Raw genomic sequence first — 23,857 nt, forward strand, 5'->3', positions numbered from 1 at the left:
TCCATCCCGCCCCCATCACTCCCCACCCCCTCTCTTCCCCCGCCTCTCTTCCCCCACCTTCCTCCCCGTCTCTCCCTCCCGCCCCCGCGTCTCTTTCACCACCTGTCACTCCCTCCCGCCCCCGTCACTCCCTCCCCCCGTCACTCCCTCCCCCCCCGTCACTCCCTCCCCCCCGTCACTCCCTCCCTCCCCGTCTCTCCCTCCTGCCCCCGTCTCTCCCTCTCACCCCCCGTCTCTCCCTCTCACCCCCCGTCACTCCCTCCCCCCCCGTCACTCCCTCCCCCCCGTCACTCCCTCCCTCCCCGTCTCTCCCTCCTGCCCCCGTCTCTCCCTCTCACCCCCCGTCTCTCCCTCTCACCCCCTGTCTCTCCCACCCACCCCCGTCACTTCCTCCCCCCCGCCACTCCCTCCCCCCACGTCACTCCCTCCCTCCCCGTCATTCCCTCCCCACCCCGTCTCTCCCTCCCCCATCTCTCCCTCACCCTCCATCTCTCCCTCCCGCCCCCATCTCTCCCTCCCCCCCGTCTCTCCCTCCCCCCCATCTCTCCCCCCCCCCCATCTCTCCCTCCCCCCCATCTCTCCCTCCCGCCCCCATCTCTCCCTCCCCCCATCTCTCCCTCCCCCCCCATCTCTCCCTCCCGCCCCCGTCTCTCCCTCCCGCCCCCGTCACTCCCTCCCGTCCCCGTCTCTCCCTCCCGCCCCCGTCACTCCCTCCCGCCCCCGTCTCTCCCTCCCGCCCCCGTCACTCCCTCCCCCCCGTCACTCCCTCCTGTCCCCGTCTCTCCCTCCCGCCCCCGTCACTCCCTCCCCACCCCGTCTCTCCCTCCCCCCATCTCTCCCTCACCCCCCATCTCTCCCTCCCGCCCCCATCTCTCCCTCCCCCCCGTCTCTCCCTCCCCCCATCTCTCCCTCTCCCCCATCTCTCCCTCCCCCCCGTCACTCCCACCCCCCCGTCACTCCCACCCCCCCCGTCACTCCCTCTCCCCCCCCGTCTCTCCCTCCCGTTCCCGTCTCTCCATCCCGCCCCCATCACTCCCCACCCCCTCTCTTCCCCCGCCTCTCTTCCCCCACCTTCCTCCCCGTCTCTCCCTCCCGCCCCCGCGTCTCTTTCACCACCTGTCACTCCCTCCCGCCCCCGTCACTCCCTCCCCCCCCGTCACTCCCTCCCCCCCGTCACTCCCTCCTGCCCCCGTCTCTCCCTCCTGCCCCCGTCTCTCCCTCTCACCCCCCGTCTCTCCCTCTCACCCCCCGTCTCTCCCTCTCACCCCTGTCTCTCCCACCCACCCCCGTCACTTCCTCCCCCCCGCCACTCCCTCCCCCCACGTCACTCCCTCCCTCCCCGTCTCTCCCTCCCGCCCCCGTCTCTCCCTCCCGCCCCCGTCATTCCCTCCCCACCCCGTCTCTCCCTCCCCCATCTCTCCCTCACCCTCCATCTCTCCCTCCCGCCCCCATCTCTCCCTCCCCCCGCCCCGTCTCTCCCTCCCCCCCGTCTCTCCCTCCCCCCCATCTCTCCCTCCCCCCCGTCACTCCCACCACCCCCGTCACTCCCTCCCCCCCCGTCTCTCCCTCCCGCCCCCGTCTCTCCCTCCCTCCCCATCTCTCCCTCCCCCCCGTCACTCCCACCACCCCCGTCACTCCCTCCCCCCCCCCGTCTCTCCCTCCCGCCCCCGTCTCTCCATCCCGCCCCCGTCACTCCCTCCCGCCCCCGTCTCTCCCTCCCGCCCCCGTCACTCCCTCCCCCCCGTCACTCCCTCCTGTCCCCGTCTCTCCCTCCCGCCCCCGTCACTCCCTCCCCACCCCGTCTCTCCCTCCCCCCATCTCTCCCTCACCCCCCATCTCTCCCTCCCGCCCCCATCTCTCCCTCCCCCCCGTCTCTCCCTCCCCCATCTCTCCCTCTCCCCCATCTCTCCCTCCCCCCCGTCACTCCCACCCCCCCGTCACTCCCACCCCCCCCGTCACTCCCTCTCCCCCCCCGTCTCTCCCTCCCGTTCCCGTCTCTCCATCCCACCCCCATCACTCCCCACCCCCTCTCTTCCCCCGCCTCTCTTCCCCCACCTTCCTCCCCGTCTCTCCCTCCCGCCCCCGCGTCTCTTTCACCACCTGTCACTCCCTCCCGCCCCCGTCACTCCCTTCCCCCGTCACTCCCTCCCCCCCGTCACTCCCTCCCCCCCGTCACTCCCTCCCTCCCCGTCTCTCCCTCCCGCCCCCGTCACTCCCTCCCCCCGTCACTCCCTCCCCCCCCGTCACTCCCTCCCTCCCCGTCTCTCCCTCCCTCCCCGTCTCTCCCTCCCTCCACGTCTCTCCCTCCCTCCCCGTCTCTCCCTCCCGCCCCCGTCTCTCCCTCCCGCCCCCGTCTCTCCCTCCCGCCCCCGTCTCTCCCTCCCCCCGTCTCTCCCTCCCGCCCCAGTCTCTCCCTCCCCCTCCCGTCTCTCCCTCCCGCCCCGTCTCTCCCTCCCCCTCCGTCTCTCCCTCCCCCTCCGTCACTCCCTCACCCTCCGTCACTCCCTCCCTCCCCGTCTCTCCCTCCCGCCCCCGTCTCTCCCTCCCCTCCATCTCTCCCTCCACCCCCCCCGTCTCTCCGTCCCCCCCCCGTCTCTCCCTCCCGCCCCCGTCTCTCCCTCCCCCCCCGTCTCTCCGTCCCCCCCAGTCTCTCCCTCCCCCCCCGTCTCTCCGTCCCCCCCAGTCTCTCCCTCCCGCCCCCGTCTCTCCCTCCCCCCCCATCTCTCCGTCCCCCCCAGTCTCTCCCTCCCGCCCCCGTCTCTCCCTCCCGCCCCAGTCTCTCCCTCCCCCCGTCTCTCCCTCCCTCCCCGTCTCTCCCTCCCCCCCCATCTCTCCCTCCCCCCCCGTCTCTCCCTCCCGCCCCAGTCTCTCCCTCCCCCCCGTCTCTCCCTCCCCCCCCGTCTCTCCCTCCCGCCCCAGTCTCTCCCTCCCCCCCCGTCACTCCCTCCCCCCCCGTCTCTCCCTCCCGCCGCAGTCTCTCCCTCCCGCCCCCGTCTCTCCCTCCCCCCCGTCTCTCCCTCCCGCCCGTCTCTCCCTCCCGCCCCCGTCTCTCCCTCCCTCCCCCGTCTCTCCCTCCCGCCCCCGTCTCTCCCTCCCCTCCATCTCTCCCTCCACCCCCCCCGTCTCTCCGTCCCTCCCCCGTCTCTCCCTCCCCTCCATCTCTCCCTCCACCCCCCCCGTCTCTCCCTCCCGCCCCCGTCTCTCCCTCCCCTCCATCTCTCCCTCCACCCCCCCCGTCTCTCCCTCCCTCCCCCGTCTCTCCCTCCCGCCCCCGTCTCTCCCTCCCCTCCATCTCTCCCTCCACCCCCCCCGTCTCTCCCTCCCCCCCCGTCTCTCCCTCCCGCCGCAGTCTCTCCCTCCCGCCCCCGTCTCTCCCTCCCCCCCGTCTCTCCCTCCCGCCCGTCTCTCCCTCCCGCCCCCGTCTCTCCCTCCCGCCCCCGTCTCTCCCTCCCGCCCCCGTCTCTCTCTCTCCCCCCCGTCTCTCCCTCCCTCCCCCGTCTCTCCCTCCCGCCCCCGTCTCTCCCTCCCCTCCATCTCTCCCTCCACCCCCCCCGTCTCTCCGTCCCCCCCCGTCTCTCTCTCCCGCCCCGTCTCTCCCTCCCTCCCCCGTCTCTCCCTCCCTCCCCCGTCTCTCCCTCCCTCCACGTCTCTCCCTCCCTCCCCGTCTCTCCCTCCCTCCCCCGTCTCTCCCTCCCGCCCCCGTCTCTCCCTCCCGCCCCCGTCTCTCTCTCTCCCCCCCGTCTCTCCCTCCCTCCCCGTCTCTCCCTCCCTCCCCCGTCTCTCCCTCCCCTCCATCTCTCCCTCCACCCCCCCCGTCTCTCCGTCCCCCCCCGTCTCTCTCTCCCGCCCCCGTCTCTCCCTCCCTCCCCCGTCTCTCCCTCCCGCCCCCGTCTCTCTCTCCCGCCCCCGTCTCTCTCTCCCGCCCCCGTCTCTCCCTCCCCCCCGTCACTCCCTCCCCCTCCCCCCCGTCTCTCCCTCCCGCCCCCGTCTCTCCCTCCCGCCCCCGTCTCTCTCTCTCTCCCCCCCGTCTCTTCCCCCACCCCCATTTCATTCCCCCACTGCCGTGTCTGAGTCTCTTTCCCCCACACCGTCCGTCTCTCGTTCCCCCTACCCCTGTCTCTCTTCCCCCAGTACCGTCCCCCTCTCTCTCTCTCCCCCAGCCCCATCGTTTCTTCCCCGCAGCTTCGTCTCACTCTCTCTCTCTCCCCAGTTTCTCCCTCTCTCCACCCCCCCGTCCCTCTCTTTCTCCGTCTTCCCCCAACCCTTTCTCTCCCTCCTCGTTCCTCCCCCAGCGCCTCTCTCTTTCACTCCCCCCCCCCCCCCCTGCCCCCCGCACAACCCGCTTTCTCTCTCTCTCCCTCCCCCCCCCCCCCCCCCCGAAGCACCTCTCTGTCTCCCTCTTCCATCCGCCCTCTCGGCCCCCCACCAAGACCAGGTTGGCAGTCTCGGGCCTCGGGTCCTGCTTCTCGGCACCATGTGAAGTGAATGATTCTGGGCGGTGGGGAGGGGTGCGGAGGCGGGAGGGAGACAGTGCTTGAGATGAGCGCGGGGCGGAGCTAGATAAATGGCAGACTCAGCACCGGGCGGGTGTAGCGCGGGGGCTTGACAGACACATGCGCAAAAAAAGTGCAGTACAGATAGTTACATCGAAAAGAAATCGGGTGCCTCGTTAACTGTTGAAACATAGAAAATCGGTGCAGGAGTAGGCCATTCGGCCATTCGAGCCTGCACCACCATTCAATAAGATCATGGCTGATCAGTACCCCTTTCCTACTTTCTCTCCATACCCCTTGATCCCTTTAGCTGTAAGGGCCATATCTAACTCCCTCTTGAATATATCCAATGAACTGGCATCAACAACTCTCTGCGGTAGGGAATTCCACAGGTTAACAACTCTCTGAGTGAAGAAGTTTCTCCTCATCTCAGTCCTAAATGACTTACCTCTTATCCTTAGAATGTGTCCCCTGGTTCTGGACTTCCCCAACATCGGGAACATTCTTGTCTAGTCCTGTCAGAATTTTATAGGTTTCAATGAGATCCTCCTTCATCCTTCTAAACTCTAGTGTATACAGGCCCAGTCGATCCAGTCTCTCCTCACATTTATCCACATTATACTGCATCTGCCATGCATTTGCCCACTCACCTAACCTGTCCAAGTCACCCTGCAGCCTCTTAGCATCCTCCTCACAGCTCACACCACCACCCAGTGTAGTGTTATCTGCAAACTTGGAGATATTGCACTCAATTCCTTCATCTAAATCATTGACGTATATTGTAAATAGCTGGGATTCCAGCACTGAGCCCTGCGGCACCCCACTAGTCACAACATTTTCCATACTACTGATGTCAGGCTAACCGGTCTCTCCCCCTCCTTTTTTAAACAGTGGTGTTACATTAGCTACCCTCCAGTCTATAGGAGCTGATCCAGAGTCGATAGACTGTTGGAAAATGATCACCAGTGCATCCTATTTCTAGGGCCACTTCCTTAAGTACTCTGGGATGCAGACTATCAGGCCCCGGGGATTTATCGGCCTTCAATCCCATCAATTTCCCTGACACAATTTCCTGCCTAATAAGGATTTCCTTCAGTTCCTCCTTCTCACTCGACCCTCGGTCCCCTACTATTTCCGGAAGGTTATTTGTGTCTTCCTTCGTGAAGACAGAACCAAAGTATTTGTTCAACTGGTCTGCCATTTCTTTGTTCTCCATTATAAATTCACCTGAATCTGACTGCAAGGGACCTACGTTTGTCTTCACTAATCTTTTTCTCTTCACACATCTATAGAAGCTTTTGCAGTCAGTTTTTATGTTCACAGCAAGCTTCCTCTCATAATCTATTTTCCCCCTCCTAATTAAACCCTTTGTCCTCCTCTGTTGAATTCTAAATTTCTCCCAGTCCTCAGGTTTTCTGCTTTTTCTGGCCAATTTATATGCCTCTTCCTTGGATTTAACACTATCCTTAATTTACCTTGTTAGCCACGGTTGAGCCACCTTCCCTGTTTTATTTTTACTCCAGACAGGGATGTACAATTGTTGAAGTTCATCCATGTGATCTTTAAATGTTTGCCATTGCCTATCCACCGTCAATCCTTTAAGTATCAATCGCCAGTCTATCTAGCCATTTCACATTTCATACCATCGAAGTTACCTTTCCTTAAGTCTCTGAATTAACTGTGTCACTCTTCATCTTAATAAAGAATTCTACCATATTATGGTCGCTCTTCCCCAAGGGGCCTCGCACAACAAGATTGCTAATTAGTCCCTTCTCATTACACATCACCCAGTCTAGGATGGTCAGCCCTCTAGTTGGTTCCTCGACATATTGGTCTAGAAAACCATCCCTAATACACTCCAGGAAATCCTCCACCACCATATTGCTACCAGTTTGGTTCGCCCAATGTATATATAGATTAAAGTCGCCTATGATAACTGCTGTACCTTTATTGCATGCATCCCCAATTTCTTGTTTGATGCTGTCCCCAACCTCACTACTACTGTTTAGTGGTCTGTACACAACTCCCACTAGCGTTTTCTGCCCTTTGGTATTCCGTAGCTCCACTCGTACCGATTCCACATCATCCAAGCTAATGTCCTTCCTTACTATTGCGTTAATTTCCTCTTTAACCAGCAACACCACCCCACCTCCTTTTCCTTATCTTTGAAGGGGATAACAGAACATTAAATGACATAAGCGATATAATCAATAACTGTTTCAGATTGTCAGCATTTGCAGTTGAAATCCTAGAATGGTTACAGCACAGGAGGCCATTCGGTCCATTGATCCCGTGCCGGCTCTCTGCAAGAGCAATTCAGCTACTCCCACTCCCCCGCCCTTTCCCCATAGACCTGCAAAAAGGTTTTTCTTCAGGTACTCATCCAACTCCCTTTTGAAAGCCACAATTGAGTCTGCCTCCACGACCCTTTCAGGCAGTGCATTCCAGATACTAACCACTCGATGTGTAAAAAGGTTTTTCCTCATCTTGCTTTTGGTCCTTTTGCCAATCACCTTAAATCTGTGTCCTCTAGTTCTCAACCCTTCCGCCAATGGGAACAGTTTCTCTCTGTCGACTCTGCCCAGACCCCTCATAATTTTGAACACCTCCATCAAATCTCCTCTCAATGTTCTCTGCGCCAAGGAGAACAAGTCTAGCTTCTGCCGTCTATTAAAGTAACTGAAGTCCCTCATTCCTGGAATCATTCTCGTAAATCTTTTCTGCACCTTCTCTAAGGCCTCAACATCCTTCCTAAAGTATGCTGCCTAGAAATGGACACAATACTCCGGTTGGGGCCGAACCAATATTTTATACGCTATAGTTCTACCCCTCTCTGCCCTTTACACTATTACTATCCCAGTCTATATTGGGATAATTGAAGTCCCCCATTATCATTACTCTATAGTTCCTACACCTCTCTGTAATTTACCTGCACATTTGCTCCTCTTTGCCTTTTGAGAATATTCTGGATTTTTCCGTGATTACCTTTGAGAATCAGGGAGCGTTTATACAGAACTTCCCCTCAGGAGATTAAATGAGTGAGTGAGTAGAGTCTATGATAGGGTAGCGTGTATACAAACTGTACAAGGAGATTTCATGGGCATGTAGTGTTTATGGTGTGTTTGTGTGAAGCGGGGTGGGGGCATTAAATGGACAGAGTAAAGTCTATGATAGAGTAGAGTGTACATGGACTGAATGAGGAGAATAAATAGGTAGGGTAAAAAGTCTATGATTGGGAAGAATGTCCATGGGCAGTGGGAGGAGAGTAATTTGATGGTAGAGTCCAGGATAGATTGTATACAGGTTTGCAAGGAGTTCAAATTGGTGGGTGGTCCATGATAGGCTGTAGAAGGAGAAACAGTTGGTAGCTGGTCCATGATAGGCTGTAGGAGGAGATACAGTTGGTAGCTGGTTCATGATAGGCTGTAGAAGGGGATACATTGGTAAGTGGTCCATGATAGGCTGTAGAAGGAGATACAGTTGGTAGCTGGTCCATGATAGGCTGTAGGAGGAGATACAGTTGGTAGCTGGTCCATGATAGGCTGTAGAAGGAGATACAGTTGGTAGCTGGTCCATGGTAGGCTGTAGACGGAGATACAGTTGGTAGCTGGTCCATGATAGGGTGTAGAAGGAGATACAGTTGGTAGGTGGTCCATGATAGGCTGTAGAAGGAGATACAGTTGGTAGGTGGTCTATGATGAGGTGAAGAAGGAATGGACCAGATGAAATGAATGTCCTTAAGTAGTTCAATGCTTTATAATTTTGCTGGTTATCAATTGTATTCAACTCTTTTCAGATACGTTTTTGTCTGAGTACTTAGTGACCAAGGAAAATTCTTAAAAAATATATTTTTAATCACATTCAACACTATATTTTATCCCAAGTGTGGTTACATAATATTCCCGCACAGCTAAACTCATAGTAAAGAGTTCATGGTTCAGAACTTTAGAAAATGATTCCATTTTTAATATAAGGTATTAACAATTTAACTCTGCTGATTTAGTATTAGAATCTGTTTTTCCTTTTAAGCACATAATCTATGTTGCCTGAACTTTCCATTTAAAGAATGAGGACTATTGGAAACCTTCAGACTGGTTCTTACATTACTGATATTTTTCCCTCATAGTTGCAAATGCTCCAGTCCTTATCCAGGCTCCGAGCCTGGAACGTGTCACAGAGGGTCACACGGCGCGGTTACAGTGCACCATGCGGAACACCAGAGTGAGTGACACCGATGTCCACTGGTACCGGCAACTACCGGGGCAAGATACGGAGTGGGTTTTAACACATGAGGCAAGTGGCAGCACACGAGGGAGCCCAGGTTCCACTGACCGTCTCCAGCCTTCCAGAGACATCTCCAATAACAGCTTCATTCTGACAGTCACAGACGTGCAGCCCAGTGACACTGCCGCCTATTACTGTAAAGTGTGGGGCGATATCAGCGGGAGCGGAACCCAGCTCAATGTAACCAGTAAGTACAGTTTACGTTATACTAACTGATCTCCGATGGTGTCGTTGATGGGCAGGCTGAGAATTGAAGAGCAGTTTTGCTTGTTTATTTCTAATTTTTATATCACGGATTAAAACGTTGTTCAAAAATCTGAAAAAATTAAAGTATTTTTCATGAATTTTCAGTGCTTGCACCTGATGAAATCAATATTTGTAAATTTTGCGGTGTGCTCGACTGTAAGGGGTGGTCTCTATGAGGGGGTCAGGTTCCCTTCTGTCCAACTTGAGCGGTTCGAATCACTTCCACTCCCTTGGGTTCTCGACTCTGGATTTATTTGGGGGATGTGACAAAGTGCAAAGGACAACTGGTTTGATGCAAAAGAACTTTGATTTTATTTTAGTCAAGAAATTACAAACTTATAATTACTCGAATAGGAAAGTACAATGTCAAAACTGATTCAAACTTATTAAAGAACAATACCGTACACTCTCAGAGGGGGTTACAGTAGCTTATAATGACTCTAATAGAGAACAACACATTACATTCAAAGGGGGTTACAGTAGAATTATACCTCCCACCTCCCAATACCTAATTCTAGCTAGGTTAGACTCCAGGGCAGGCAGGGACTATGCTTACCAATCCTTTTGACAGTTAACGGTAGATCGCGGTTTCAGGGTTCGCTGGATGTGGTAGGGTCTGCTTGCCGTACCCCGAATGTTGGAGAAGACTTTCTGCTGCACAATCTTCAGTTGGGTTGAATCCGCTGATGCGGTAAGACGCGTTTTGGATCAGTGGGGTAAGTACCCGTTTTGTTTGGTTAGAAATAGGTTTCTACAGTCGTTAAGGTAATGTTTTACCCGTTGATAGGTCAGGATGAGATTGTAGAGTGGAAACTTTTCGATTCTTCGTTTTTTTTCCCGTTGGAGTTTTGTTTCGAGTTTGGTCGATCGCGGTGGTTTTCCGTTGATACCACGTTGGTTGTGGTCGGTTGGTTGTGGCCGCGATGGTGATGTTCTTCCTTCCTTCAGGACTTCAGCCTTCAAGGCTGGAGAAGTTAATTTACAACTGTCGCATTTGGTTTCTCTGTTATATGGCAAAGTGTGTCATTCCCTCTGTTGAGACAGGGTGCCAGTTATACGGTTTGAGTGGTTCTAATCTTGGCGCCAAATCAGTTTAGAATTCTTTGTTTAAATTTGGCAGGCTTGACTCTTTGTAATATTTTGGCGGGCTCGTTAAAAGTTGATATGTTTTGGCTGGGTTGATGTTAGAAAACTGTTTCCTGATGGAAATATTAGTTTGGTAAATGCAATGTCCTTTTGTGCTTAGTTTTTCGCATACAGGCTAGCTTGTGCCTCTTTGTGATGTATATGCTAAAATGGTTTTCCAGTTTCAAGTTGATGGTTAGCTATCTCTGGGTCATTTTGTAATGTTAATGTCTCTTGTGGAGAAGGATTCTCGAATACCCATTTCTCCAGACAGGCTACTTTAGTCCTCACACCCAGGTAGTCTCACTAATCAGGTTGTCTCCTGTCAGTTCTTTTAGGCCGCCCACAGCCTTGAATTTGTCTTGTAAAAGTTCAAAATTCTATTAAAGGTCATAGTTTCTTGTATTAGCACTTTAGGGTTCCAAACTCTTTGATAGATAGTCCCAAATTAAATTTCCTTTCGAATGAGCCCAAACACAAGTGGGGGTTCTTGTGAATTTTGCACCCTTTCAGTCCCCACTATTGACACTCCATACTCTTGAGTGTCAATCAAGGTAAGCAAAATTCCCAAGAGTCAACCTTTCCTGCATTTATATTAGCTAAACATTACCCTGCATCCCCCGTTGAAATGTAATGCAATTTGCAGGCGAATATAATCATTACAATTCGGTTAGAGCATAGAGGGAGTGCCCCTCCTTTACTCGGTTTTCTCAGTCGAGTAACGGTATACAGTCAAACACAACTTTAAGTAAAATAAAATGAAAGCACATAGTAACACATTCTCAAGTCAAACACATTTTAAGTTCAGTAAAATAAAGGTACATAGTCAAAACATTTTAAGTAACACTCACGATGTTGCGGTTTACAGCAGGTAAAATCAACACAAATTAAACATGGCAGTATGGTGTCACCCCTCCCTGCGCGATTCCCAAGTTTGGCCAAGGAGCATACAGCACCCTTTGGTGCCTGACCTGACGGCCTCTGCGTTTCACTCGGCAAGTGAGACACCATAAGTAAGGAATAATCGCGAGTTGGCAGATAACTAAAGTGTGGGAAGCGATTTGGATCCAGACTGGGACTTCTATATTTCTGAAAAAGTCCCACCAAGGTGGAATTGTGATCGCGAGAATCTGTTTCCCTATCTCAATTGTTTTCTGTTCTAGAGTGTAGAAGTGTTTTTGTGAGATAATTACAGCTTTTAGCAGAGCGGTAAGATGTTCGGGTAGAGGGGGAATTGCATAGCCAAAATGTACAACATAATCCTGCAGGTTTGTAATGTGTTCCTTCACAGTAAGGTGGACAGTGGAGGGTTCAGGAATGGGGACAATCTGTTCCTGGGCCACTTGAACTGATGCCTCAAGTTTGAAGCAAAAACTGCTGTCACTTACCGGACACCAGAAGTGTCCATGTTGGTAGTGGGGTGCACTGGTGGTGACACAATATGTCCCACCCCCTATGTATGTTACCTGTGGAGGGACCTGGTTTTGTGCTGTTACCTCCATGGTGCAGTTAATAGACTGTGCGCCAGCAGCTTTAAACCCACACTGTGATTTTGAATGGGCACTGAAGTACTGGGGACACAGTATTACGTGTGCACCCCGGCTCCGACACCTGGAGAGGTCAGTACCCGTTACAGTGTGCTCCCACTTTATGACATAGGGTGGGACCGCTGTGAAACGAATGTGTGCACCTCCCTGAATAACTCCAATGTTCTCCACCCGGTATACCGGTGTGGGTCGGGCTGTCCCACCTATGACCAGCATCCTTAATACTATCCCCATAATAGTGTGGTTAGATTTTCCACAGTCTACTGGGACAAGGTAGGCTTCAGAGGCTAGGCGGAGCTGGCACGGGCTTAGTGAATTGCTGTACGGGTGGAGGGCTGCGAGGTGCTTGTTCCTGATCTAAGAGGGGACTACACCTTGTTTTAAATCTTCCAGGTTGTTGCGGCCCTCTCCCAACAACCATGCCCCATACAATACGCACACCTCGTTCTGTGCAGCCTGGTCAGAAGCGTTTCTATCCTCCCGTATGAGTGCATTCACTGTCTGTGCATGTTTTTCCAGCTCGGCCACTATTTCCTTTAAATGGACAGTCATAGCCTGGTCCTCGTGTAGTTCTGAACCTACTACTGTATTCTCTTGTTTCAGGATTTTCCTCAATTGGTTCTTTAAACCGTTTATCTGTGTTTGTAGTTGTATATCATCAAAGCTATTTATTACAGAGGATGCTGTATTGTAGGTAGTGAAAACGTAGTTTATGATTCCCCTCCTAGGTCTCCCCGAGCCCATGGTGTCCCTAGCGTTTAGGGTGTATAGATCTGCTTTGTCTACATTTCCAAAGCCTAACTCATAACATTTCTTGAACATGTCTCTAAGTAGGGCCTGGTATAGCAGCTCTGTTTCCTTCGGACACCATGCAGGCAGGTGTACCTCGGTAAGGTTTAAAATTACTGAAGCTATTGCATAATGTACCCCCTGGTATAACACCTTCTCGGTCGGTACCAATACTAATCCGTTCCCAGGTCCCTTGGTGGTGGTAGGACACCTTTCTATTACTGTGTGTATTGGCGGGTTGTGGGCAGGGGTTTCTTAATATGTGCTCTAAGTTCAGTGGCGTTAATTGGGAGTGGGGAGTGTGGGACCACGCACCCGTGTAGGCTAGAATCCCACCCCATCCCTTCCCCTTCACCTTGCCATTGCCTGGCGAAGGCGATCGATATGCCTGCGGGACAAATACTCTCTGATCCCCACATGCAAACATAAATTCCTTGTTCGGATTCCCACCATTTGTCCCGACACACTTTTACTCCTCTTCCCTGTGTCCCCGTGATGGTGCGCTACGTATCATTACTGAGTCTTTCCCAGTCCGATTCCTGGTCCCATGCATCCTTGCTGAGTTTTCTGAGCCACCACCATCTTCCCAGGAGAATATTCCCTTTGCAAGTCAAACATACACGCTTTCCCTCTGTAACACTGACTCGGGCAGCGATGATCCGTATCCGGGGACATGGAACTGATGCCTCCTCGTAGGTAAAACCTTCCTGGCTGGAGTAGCGGATAGAGTTAGATCCCAGCCACCCTGGCCATCTTCCCTCGTGGGCGTAAACGGCGAGTTCTTCCACGTCTCGGGGGCCACCCTCAGTGGGTACGATCGGTGCTCTCCCTCCTGAACACCCGTAAATGAGGGATTCTTCCACGTCTCCTCGGTCACCGCTGCTCATCCCTATCAGGGCGAGTAGGAACAGGATCCTTTCCATATTGTTCTCCTTCCTGTGGGTACACAGAAAACCGATTGTCTAGCCCTGAGAAAGCTCTCTGGCTTGACAAAGGGGACCAATTTCCAATTTGGGCTCATAGTCTTTAATCGACTGGCTGTCTTATTCAGTTCCTTGTGGACTGATGTCTGCTTCTAACTTTATCTCAAAGTCATTTTACTCTTATCTTACCGGTGCTTCCTTAATAGCCATACCGATAGATTCTTCTTACTCCCGGGTATTACCCGGCCTGTGCCTCTTTTAATAGCTGCACAGGTAGATTCTTTCCTTACCCCAGTAACTAATAGATTATATACTTATCATTACACAGACGAACCTTACATAGTCTAACTTATTCCTTAAACATTCATAAATTCATATCGTATTATATATGTACATCTGCCACCCGTCTCCGGGTGGCCAGGTTAATTCCTGCCTTCTTTCTTTCTTTCTTCTTCTGCTGGGTGTCCATCGAGGTCGGTAATAGGTCCGTCTGCACCGCTGGACCCGGAGTGTCTTGATCGGAGGTGGGCCTGAGTCCCACACTATCGGGGGAACATCCCCTCTGGTGCTGCAGCACACCGCTCCTTTGGGGGTGGCTGCCTGGTTCGTTTCTTCCCCTGGGGGTTCTGTCTGGTTGAGGGCTATGGGCTGGGGACTCTCACTTGGTGGCTGTTCCACCGCTATCTCTTCTGGGGGCCCCTTGTTGCCCGAGGCGACCAGCTGGGTGTCCCTGCTCGTGGGCTGGTCTCTGACCTTAGGTGCCCTTTTGCGGATGGTCCCTTTCCAGGGGCTGAACCATTTAAATTGGAGCGCTGGTGACCACGGTGTCTTTGGCCGTGCTGTGCGGGGAGTCCTTCTTAAGGCTCTGGCTGCTGGAGGTGCATCCAATTCCCAAATGATTGGGGGGACAGCTACTCCAGTGACACAGTCCACCGCCCCTCTAGGTACAGTCTGTGGGTCTGCCACGTTCCACAGTGAACCCTTCCCTTTTGTGGGGGCTCTTCTGTCCCTCTGCCGTTTCTGTAAGCTAGGGTCAGTTGCCTAAGCACTCCCCGTTCGGTGGCTTGGGGGTCTCTTGGGTCGAACCAGGCCTCAGCCTTGGTTCTTATTCGGGTTAAACTGTTAGCTACTAGGCTTCGGAGCCAGTGTGATAATTCGTCTGGCCTTAAGTTATCCCTGTCTATGTCCCCACTACAGACGCTTTGGTACACAAGCCACAGTCGGTCTGCGAAAGTCTGTGGGGTTTCCCCTGTGAGCTGCACCGTTTTCTCCACTCTGGAGAAGGGACTTCCGTCATTGCAGCCCATAGCTTCTAAAATGTCTTTCTTGAAGGCAGCAAGTGTTTTCCGTCCTCTTTTGCTCTCCGTAGAGAGGGACTGGTACAGTTTGCTGTCTAGAGATAGGAGAAGCATCTTTGCCATTTCTGCATCATCGCACCCATTAATATCCCCTGCCTGTTCCACCTCTACAAAGTGAACCGAGGGGTCTCCCTTTGGAGTGAGCTTTCCCAGGTGGCTTATCATAGCCTTAAGCTGGTGGGGAGTGTGGGGGACCACATACTGACTGTCCAGGGGTCCTGGACCCCCGGCAAGGGTGGGCGGGCCAAACCTCTGTTGCCGGACCAGGCACATTGGCCCTGGTTCTGGCTCTCTCTGTTCTGGCACGCCTCCCTCCCCTCCCTGCGGGCATGCCGAGCTGAAACTTGGTGCCACAGGTGCTGGTGGTTCACTATCCCTGTCCGTCCCGCAACTCGTTCGCCCCTCCTGCTGCTTCTCCGGTGTAGTCACCGGTGCTACAGGTAGTGGCTGGGTAGTTTCCTTCTTCTCCTCCAGGTTTACCTGGGGCATACCCGGGCTTATTAAACATACCATGCCTTTTACCTTGGACAGAGCAAGGGTTAAACTCTTAATTTGTTGCTGGCAGGGACTGTGGTCTCCCGATTCAAACCCATTAGTGCTCGCTACTTTATACGCTGCTTGGACATCTTTTAAACTTTCCTGGAGCTCTTTTACTTGTAGGGTGAGGCGAGTGCTTTCCTCCCTCAGTGACTTTTCATTACTTTTAGCCTCGGTAACCTGACATTGAAAATAGTCCTGACTGTTTTTAAACCTTCCCATTATTTGGGTCCTTTCCTGTTTTAGCTGACCAAGTTCTCCCGATAATCTTTCTTCTGACATAACCCTTTCCTGGTAGTTCTCTGCGCATTCCCATAACTCTGCCTGTAGTGTCTCATTGGTTTTAGCTAGGAGTTGGACCTGTCGCTGTAGACTATGCTTACAATCCTTTTGACAGTTAACAGTAGATCGTGGTTTCGGGGTTTGCTGGATGTGGTAGGGTCTGCTTGCCGTACTCCGAATGTTGGAGAAGACTTTCTGCTGCACAATCTTCAGTTGGGTTGAGTCCACTGATGCGGTAAGGCACATTTTGGATCTGTGGGGTAAGTACCCATTTTCTTTGGTTAGAAATAGGTTTCTACAGTCGTTTAGGAAATGTTTTACCCGTTGATAGGTCAGGATGAGATTGTAGAGTGGAAACTTTTCGATTCTTCGTTTTTTTCCCGTTGGAGTTTTGTTTAGAGTTTAGTCGATCGTGGTGGTTTTCCGTTGATACCACGTTGGTTGTGGTCGGTTGCGATGGTGATGTTCTTCCTTCCTTCAGGACTTCAGGACTTCGAGGCTAGAGAAGTTAGTTTACAACTGTCGCATTGTTTTCTCTCTCGTCTTGATGACATCAGTTTGGTCTCGGTTGTATGGCAAAGTGTGTCATTCCCTCTGTTGAAACAGGGGGCTAGTTATACAGTTTAAATGCTTCTAATCTTGGCACCAAATCAGTTCAGAATTCTTTGTTTAAATTTGGCAGGCTTGACTCTTTGTAATATTTTGGTGGGCTCGTTAAAAGTTGATATGTTTCGGGTGGGTTGATGTTCGAAAACTGTTTCCTGATGGAAACATTAGTTTGGTAATTGCAATGTCCTTTTGTGCTTAGTTTTTCACATACAGGCTGGCTTGGGCCTCTTTGTGATGTATATGCTAAATGGTTTTCCAGTTTCAAGTTGATGGTTAGCTACCTCTGGGTCATTTTGTAATGTTAATGTCTCTTGAGGAGAAGGATTCTCGAATACCCATTTCTCCAGACAGGCTACTTTAGTCCTCACACGCAGGTAGTCTCACTAATCAGGTTGTCTCCTGTCAGTCCTTTTAGGCCGCCCACAACCTTGAATTTGTCTTGTAAAAGTTCAAAATTCTATTAAAGTTCGTAGTTTCTTCCAAAAGCAGTTTAGCGTTTCAAGCTTTTTGATAGATAGTCCCAAATTAAATTTCCTTTCAAATGAGGTGGCGGGGTGGGGGGGGGGGGGCCGGTGGGTGTGGGGGTTCTTGTGAATTTTGCACCCTTTCACTACATTGTGAGACCAAACGCACATTGGGTGTCTGCAAGTGTGATCCTGAGCTTCCGCTCACTTGCCATTTTAATTCTCCTCCCACTCTGCCCTCTCGGCCCTCCGCCTCCTACACTGTTCCAATGAAGCTCGAGGAACAGCATTTCATCCTGCGATTAGACACTTTACAGCCTTCGGGACTCAACATCGAGTTCAACAATTTCAGGTCAGAGCCACTGCACCCATTTTATTGCGCTGGTAATGAAATAAAAACAGAAATTGCTGGAAATACTCAGCAGGTCAGGCAGCATCTGTGGAGAGAGAATCAGAGTTAATGTTTCAGGTCGATGACTTTTCATCAGAACTGGAAAAAGTTACAGATGTCACAGGTTTTAAGCAAGTGCAGGAGCAGGGAACTTGCCCCTATCGCAGACCCTACCCACCCAGTGAATCCCCTCCCACAGCCCATGTACATTCTCCCCTATCACAGACCCTACCCACCCAGTGAATCCCCTCCCACAGCCCATGTATACACTCCCCTATCACAGACCCTACCCACCCATTGAATCTCCTCCCACAGCCCATGTACACTCTCCCCTATCACAGACCCTACCCACCCATTGAATCCCCTCCCACAGCCCATGTACACTCTCCCCTATCACAGACCCTACCCACCCAGTGAACCCCCTCCCACAGCCCATGTACACTCTCCCCTATCACAGACCCTACCCACCCATTGAATCCCCTCCCACAGCCCATGTACACTCTCCCCTATCACAGACCCTACCCACCCAGTGAACCCCCTCCCACAGCCCATGTACACTCTCCCCTATCACAGACCCTACCCACCCATTGAATCCCCTCCCACAGCCCATGTATACACTCCCCTATCACAGACCCTACCCACCCATTGAATCCCCTCCCACAGCCCATGTATACACTCCCCTATCACAGACCCTACCCACCCAGTGAATCCCCTCCCACAGCCCATGTACACTCTCCCCTATCACAGACCCTACCCACCCAGTGAATCCCCTCCCACAGCCCATGTATACACTCCCCTATCACAGACCCTACCCACCCAGTGAATCCCCTCCCACAGCCCATGTATACACTCCCCTATCACAGACCCTACCCACCCATTGTATCCCCTCCCACAGCCCATGTATACACTCCCCTATCACAGACCCTACCCACCCATTGAATCCCCTCCCACAGCCCATGTATACACTCCCCTATCACAGACCCTACCCACCCATTGAATCTACTCCCACAGCCCATGTACACTCTCCCCTATCACAGACCCTACCCACCCAGTGAATCCCCTCCCACAGCCCATGTATACACTCCCCTATCACAGACCCTACCCACCCATTGAATCCCCTCCCACAGCCTATGTATACACTCCCCTATCACAGACCCGACCCACCCAGTGAATCCCCTCCCACAGCCCATGTATACACTCCCCTATCACAGACCCTACCCACCCAGTGAATCCCCTCCCACAGCCCATGTATACACTCCCCTATCACAGACTCTACCCACCCAGTGAATCCCCTCCCACAGCCCATGTACACTCTCCCCTATCACAGACCCTACCCACCCATTGAATCCCCTCCCACAGCCCATGTATACACTCCCCTATCACAGACCCTACCCACCCATTGAATCCCCTCCCACAGCCCATGTATACACTCCCCTATCACAGACCCTACCCACCCATTGAATCTACTCCCACAGCCCATGTACACTCTCCCCTATCACAGACCGTACCCACCCAGTGAACCCCCTCCCACAGCCCATGTACACTCTCCCCTATCACAGACCCTACCCACCCATTGAAGCCCCTCCCACAGCCTATGTATACACTCCCCTATCACAGACCCTACCCACCCAGTGAATCCCCTCCCACAGCCTATGTACACACTCCCCTATCACAGACCCTACCCACCCATTGAATCCCCTCCCACAGCCCATGTACACTCTCCCCTATCACAGACCCTACCCACCCAGTGAATCCCCTCCCACAGCCCATGTATACACTCCCCTATCACAGACCCTACCCACCCATTGAATCCCCTCCCACAGCCCATGTATACACTCCCCTATCACAGACCCTACCCACCCATTGAATCCCCTCCCACAGCCCATGTATACACTCCCCTATCACAGACCCTACCCACCCATTGAATCTACTCCCACAGCCCATGTACACTCTCCCCTATCACAGACCGTACCCACCCAGTGAATCCCCTCCCACAGCCCATGTACACTCTCCCCTATCACAGACCCTACCCACCCATTGAATCCCCTCCCACAGCCCATGTACACTCTCCCCTATCACAGACCCTACCCACCCATTGAATCCCCTCCCACAGCCTATGTACACACTCCCCTATCACAGACCCTACCACCCATTGAATCCCTCCCACAGCCCATGTACACTCTCCCCTATCACAGACCCTACCCACCCAGTGAATCCCCTCCCACAGCCCATGTACACACTCCCCTATCACAGACCCTACCCACCCAGTGAATCCCCTCCCACAGCCCATGTACACTCTCCCCTATCACAGACCCTACCCACCCAGTGAACCCCCTCCCACAGTCCATGTACACACTCCCCTATCACAGGCGCTACGGGTTCGAAATGGCTCCTCTCCTTAAGGCCTATTATCCTCGCAAATTGTCAGCCTCGCTGCAGAGTGGAGTGGCTGCCGACTTTTGGTGGAATGGCCGCTGCTAGCCCAATTGCCCTCCCGAGGTTTCCCGGTAGTGCCCCAATCGCTCCCCCCCCCCCCCCCCCCCGCCCACCTTATCGCTCCACTGCTGCCGATCCATGTAAAGTGTGTCATCACCGTGTGCACTGCCGAGCTACCTCCTGACGGCGACAATCCCCTCGGAAAATCTTCGGCTCGTCCGGCGGTGCCAAAACCTGTTTTTTTCCCGGTGGTCCAGTGAGGCTGTGGCCTTCTGCAGCGGTGGTGTGGCTTCCCTTAAAGGGAGGGCGCACTGCCGCTGCCGCCATCTTTTTTTTTGTTGGCCAACTGCCATATCGGCCTGACTATTATGCTCCCAGGTTCGGCCAGGCCGCCAACAGGCAGCTGGGCACCCCATGCCCTCTTAGGTGACAGGCTGCTGGCCCGGCCGAAACCCTCCCTAGTGGCCCAGGGCGCAGAAGTTTTAAAATCGCGGAGACTCTCCCCTTTAAATGAAGTGGAGAGCCATGGTGACGCGGCGCCGTGATGACATCATTGCGGCAGCCACTCCGTACCGCCCCCAGCTTCCGCCCTAAAGTGTATTCCCCAGCCCGTATCCGCCCCTCAAGTGTTGTCTCCGCCCCCTTTAGGAGCGACTTCCAGATCCAAGGACAAAAACAACAAAGAGCCGAATGTCGCTGAAGAACCACAGCTGCGGTAAAAGCCACAGAAACGGGGTGGGAGCGTCCGTTTCAGGCGGGGGGCAATTTCTACCCCTATCTTTTTATTTAATATATTAAGGAAAAGTACTGCAAAATATCTCACTGACGTTAAATATAATTGAGCAGAACTGTACAATATTCACCTACATTCACGTTTTCATTGTTCAACCTCAGCCCGTTGCTTTTCATAGATGACATTTCAATGATTGTAGTAACACAGATTTAAGCAGAAGTGTTATTGCATCAGCCGAGTGTTACAAACACCGCGCAATATTCAGCTCCCTTACAGTCAGTGGAATTCAGTATCAGGCGGGGCGTTTCCTGTCCGGCCGATTTGTTATTGCCTGTTTTGTACTGTCCCCCCAAGGCAGATTTCTGCTCCCGTGTCTTTATATAGAGCCTTTCACAAACAGCTTCACAGCCAATGACGTACCTTTGATGTGTAATCACTGTGTTACGGAGGCCAAAGTGCAGCCATTTTGTGCACAGCAAGGTTCCACAACAGCAATAAGATCAATAGCTAGTTCATCTGATTTTGGTGATGTTGGTTGAGGGATAAATATTGGCCAAGACACCGGGAAAAACTTCTGCTTTTCTTGGAAATAGTGCCATCATCATCGTAGGCGGTCCCTCGTATTGAGTGCCACATCCACCTGAGAAGACAGACAGGGGCCTCGGTTTAACGTCTCATCCGAAAGACGGCACCTCCGACAGTGCAGCGTTCCCTCAGCACTGCACTGGTGTGTCAATTCCTTGGAGTGGGGTTTGAACCTACAACCTTCTGACTCCAGTGTCAGCTGTGGCTCAGTGGGTAGCACACTCGCCTCTGAATCAGAAGGTTGTCGATCCCACTCCAGGGACTTGAGTACATAAATCTAGGCTGACACTCCAGTGTAGTGCTGAGGGAGTGCTGCACTGTCTGTCTTTCGGATGAGACGTGTAATGTACAAGACATTAAACCAAGGCCCCGTCTGCTCGCTCAGGACCATTACCAGGTCCCTGGGTTTCCCCGACTGTTTTCAGCCTTCCAGGAACATCGCCAGTAACAGTTACATTCTGACCATTGTGAATGTGTCCCTCAGTGATACTGCTGCCTACAGCTGCAGTGTGTGGAGCTACATCTATGGAGCAGGGACCCAGCTCAATGTAACCATTACAATCTCCTTACAAAGGGAGCGTAGAAATCTTTTCTCTGGTGGGGGAGTTTATTGGCCCCCTCCCCGACTGACAATGGACAACCGTTTCCAGCAGTGAGGGGCTGGCGGGCAGTGGCACTGACTCCCACTTACCCCGAGGAGATGGAATGCTCTCCCACTAACCCCAGCTCTGCCATGGTCAGTGTTGGAGGGCACCAGTGAGTGCAATCCCACCATAACTGTCGAGATCGCGGCCCATGCAATTTCAGGGCCGAGCTTTTAGCTTTCTCTCTGCTTTTAGTGAGAGAATATCAAGGGTAGATTTTCGAGTTGCCACCTGGGATTAAATCGGCGTCGCAGACCACAGCCGATTACAGAAACCGCCTGAATTACATTTTCAGTGAAATTAATCTAAATTAAAATTTAACATTTTCTGTGACAGGCAACTATCTTCAACGTCAATTGTACGCCCAGCCGGTATGTTGAAAATCTACCCCAAGTGTTTCTATTGCTCTGTATAAACACCACATCCCTCAGTAACCACGATCCATAGAATCCTAGAAATTTACAGCACAGAAGGAGGCCATTCGACCCATCGTGTCTGTGTCTATTCTTCCTTAGTGCCTGAGAGCAATGTGATACCCAGGGGGAGCTGTCTGTCTCAGTTGTGCTGATATTAAACCTGGTTTTAATGTTATACCGAGGGAGAGTTGCCTGTCTCGGTTGTGCTTATATTAAACCTGGTTTTAATGTTATACCGAGGGAGAGTTGTCTGTCTCGGTTGTGCTTATATTAAACCTGGTTTTAATGTTATACCGAGAGAGAGCTGTCTGTCTCGGTTGTGCTTATATTAAACCTGGTTTTAATGTTATACCGAGGGAGAGCTGTCTGTCCCGGTTGTGCTTATATTAAACCTGGTTTTAATGTTATACCGAGGGAGAGCTGTCTGTCTCGGTTGTGCTTATATTAAACCTGGTTTTAATGTTATACCGAGGGAGAGCTGTCTGTCTCGGTTGTGCTTATATTAAACCTGGTTTTAATGTTATACCCAGGGGGAGTTGCCTGTCTCGGTTGTACTTATATTAAACCTGGTTTTAATGTTATACCGAGGGAGAGCTGTCTGTCTCGGTTGTGCTTATATTAAACCTGGTTTTAATGTTATACCGAGGGAGAGCTGTCTGTCTCGGTTGTGCTTATATTAAACCTGGTTTTAATGTTATACCGAGGGAGAGCTGTCTGTCTCGGTTGTGCTTATAATAAACCTGGTTTTAATGTTATACCGAGGGAGAGTTGTCTGTCTCGGTTGTGCTTATATTAAACCTGGTTTTAATGTTATACCGAGAGAGAGCTGTCTGTCTCGGTTGTGCTTATATTAAACCTGGTTTTAATGTTATACCGAGGGAGAGCTGTCTGTCTCGGTTGTGCTTATAATAAACCTGGTTTTAATGTTATACCGAGGGAGAGTTGTCTGTCTCGGTTGTGCTTATATTAAACCTGGTTTTCTGAAGGACAGGAATCCGAGTCTTTACTCGATTCACCTTACTGCTGTTGAACTATATGTCACTTTTTGATATTTTACAGAGTTATCTGAAAAGTCATCTCTGAATATCATCATCAGCATTGCAGTCTGTGCCCTGGTATTGGCCGCCTTACTCTGCATCTTCATAGCCGCAGTATTCTACGTGAAAAAATGGGCATGTTTTCAAAGCAGACTAAAAGCGGAAGGGTAAATACAGTTTCATTTCCTGTCTCATTTCAGTCTGATATTGATTGGTGCAGGGGATGGAATCAGCCCAAGAATGGGGGCAGACTAGCTGGGGACTGAGGGTTTTCTCTTGCTGTACAGGTCAATAAATACAAACATAAACAGCATTAAATCACCCAGTTATAAAATACACTGCAACTTCTCAGGTAATTAAAGGAGTTTTGTGTTTTACACCCTCTCTCTTTCAGTGTTTCTCTCCTTCTCCTCTGCCTCTCTCTGTCCATCTGTATCGCCCGCTCTCTCTCTCTCTCTCTCTCTCTCTCGCTGCCACACACTCTCATTGTCCCACCTGTTTTCTCCATGTGACTGTATCTCAACCTTTCCCTCCCTTTCTCTTATTGTCCTTCTGTATCTCTCTGTCCCGTGCTCTCGTTGTTGTGTTTTCTCTCTCTGCCCTTCCCTCCTTCTGCACCTTTGAAATTTTACGGCTGGAATTTTCCAGGGTGGGAGCGCTGCTTCAGGCTGTGCGCTCAGCCGGGGGTCCATGTGCTCACGGCCTTGTCTCTTCCATATAACTGCCAATGTAAAGCGTCTATCTGTCTGTAACTCATCTACTCCTTTTATCACTTTGAACATCTCGATCAAATCCTCCCTCAATCTTCCTGTTTGAAGAAAATTCCATCCCAGTCGCTCTAGCCTATCCTTGTAACACAGACCCCCTCATCCCTGGTAACTCTGGGAATATCTCATGCCATACTTCCCAGTCAGTTGTGTTATGTCTTGAATAAAGAATCTGAACAGATACTGTAAGC

General features: G+C 52.3%; 1 protein-coding gene across 10 annotated transcripts in view; it reads left to right on the top strand.

Moving 5' to 3' along the window:
* LOC139256021 (uncharacterized) overlaps positions 1–23,857 on the top strand; it is a 172,728-nt gene that overhangs the window by 128,688 nt on the left and 20,183 nt on the right. For all 10 annotated transcript variants that reach the window (XM_070874089.1, XM_070874088.1, XM_070874094.1 and 7 more), the window contains 2 exons: positions 8,620–8,964; positions 22,922–23,066. In XM_070874089.1, the coding sequence (XP_070730190.1) occupies positions 8,620–8,964; positions 22,922–23,066 (490 nt within the window). The remainder of the gene's footprint in view (positions 1–8,619; positions 8,965–22,921; positions 23,067–23,857) is intronic.

Source organism: Pristiophorus japonicus, unplaced genomic scaffold (assembly GCF_044704955.1).
Source record: "Pristiophorus japonicus isolate sPriJap1 unplaced genomic scaffold, sPriJap1.hap1 HAP1_SCAFFOLD_676, whole genome shotgun sequence".
NCBI classification, from domain to species: domain Eukaryota; kingdom Metazoa; phylum Chordata; class Chondrichthyes; family Pristiophoridae; genus Pristiophorus; species Pristiophorus japonicus.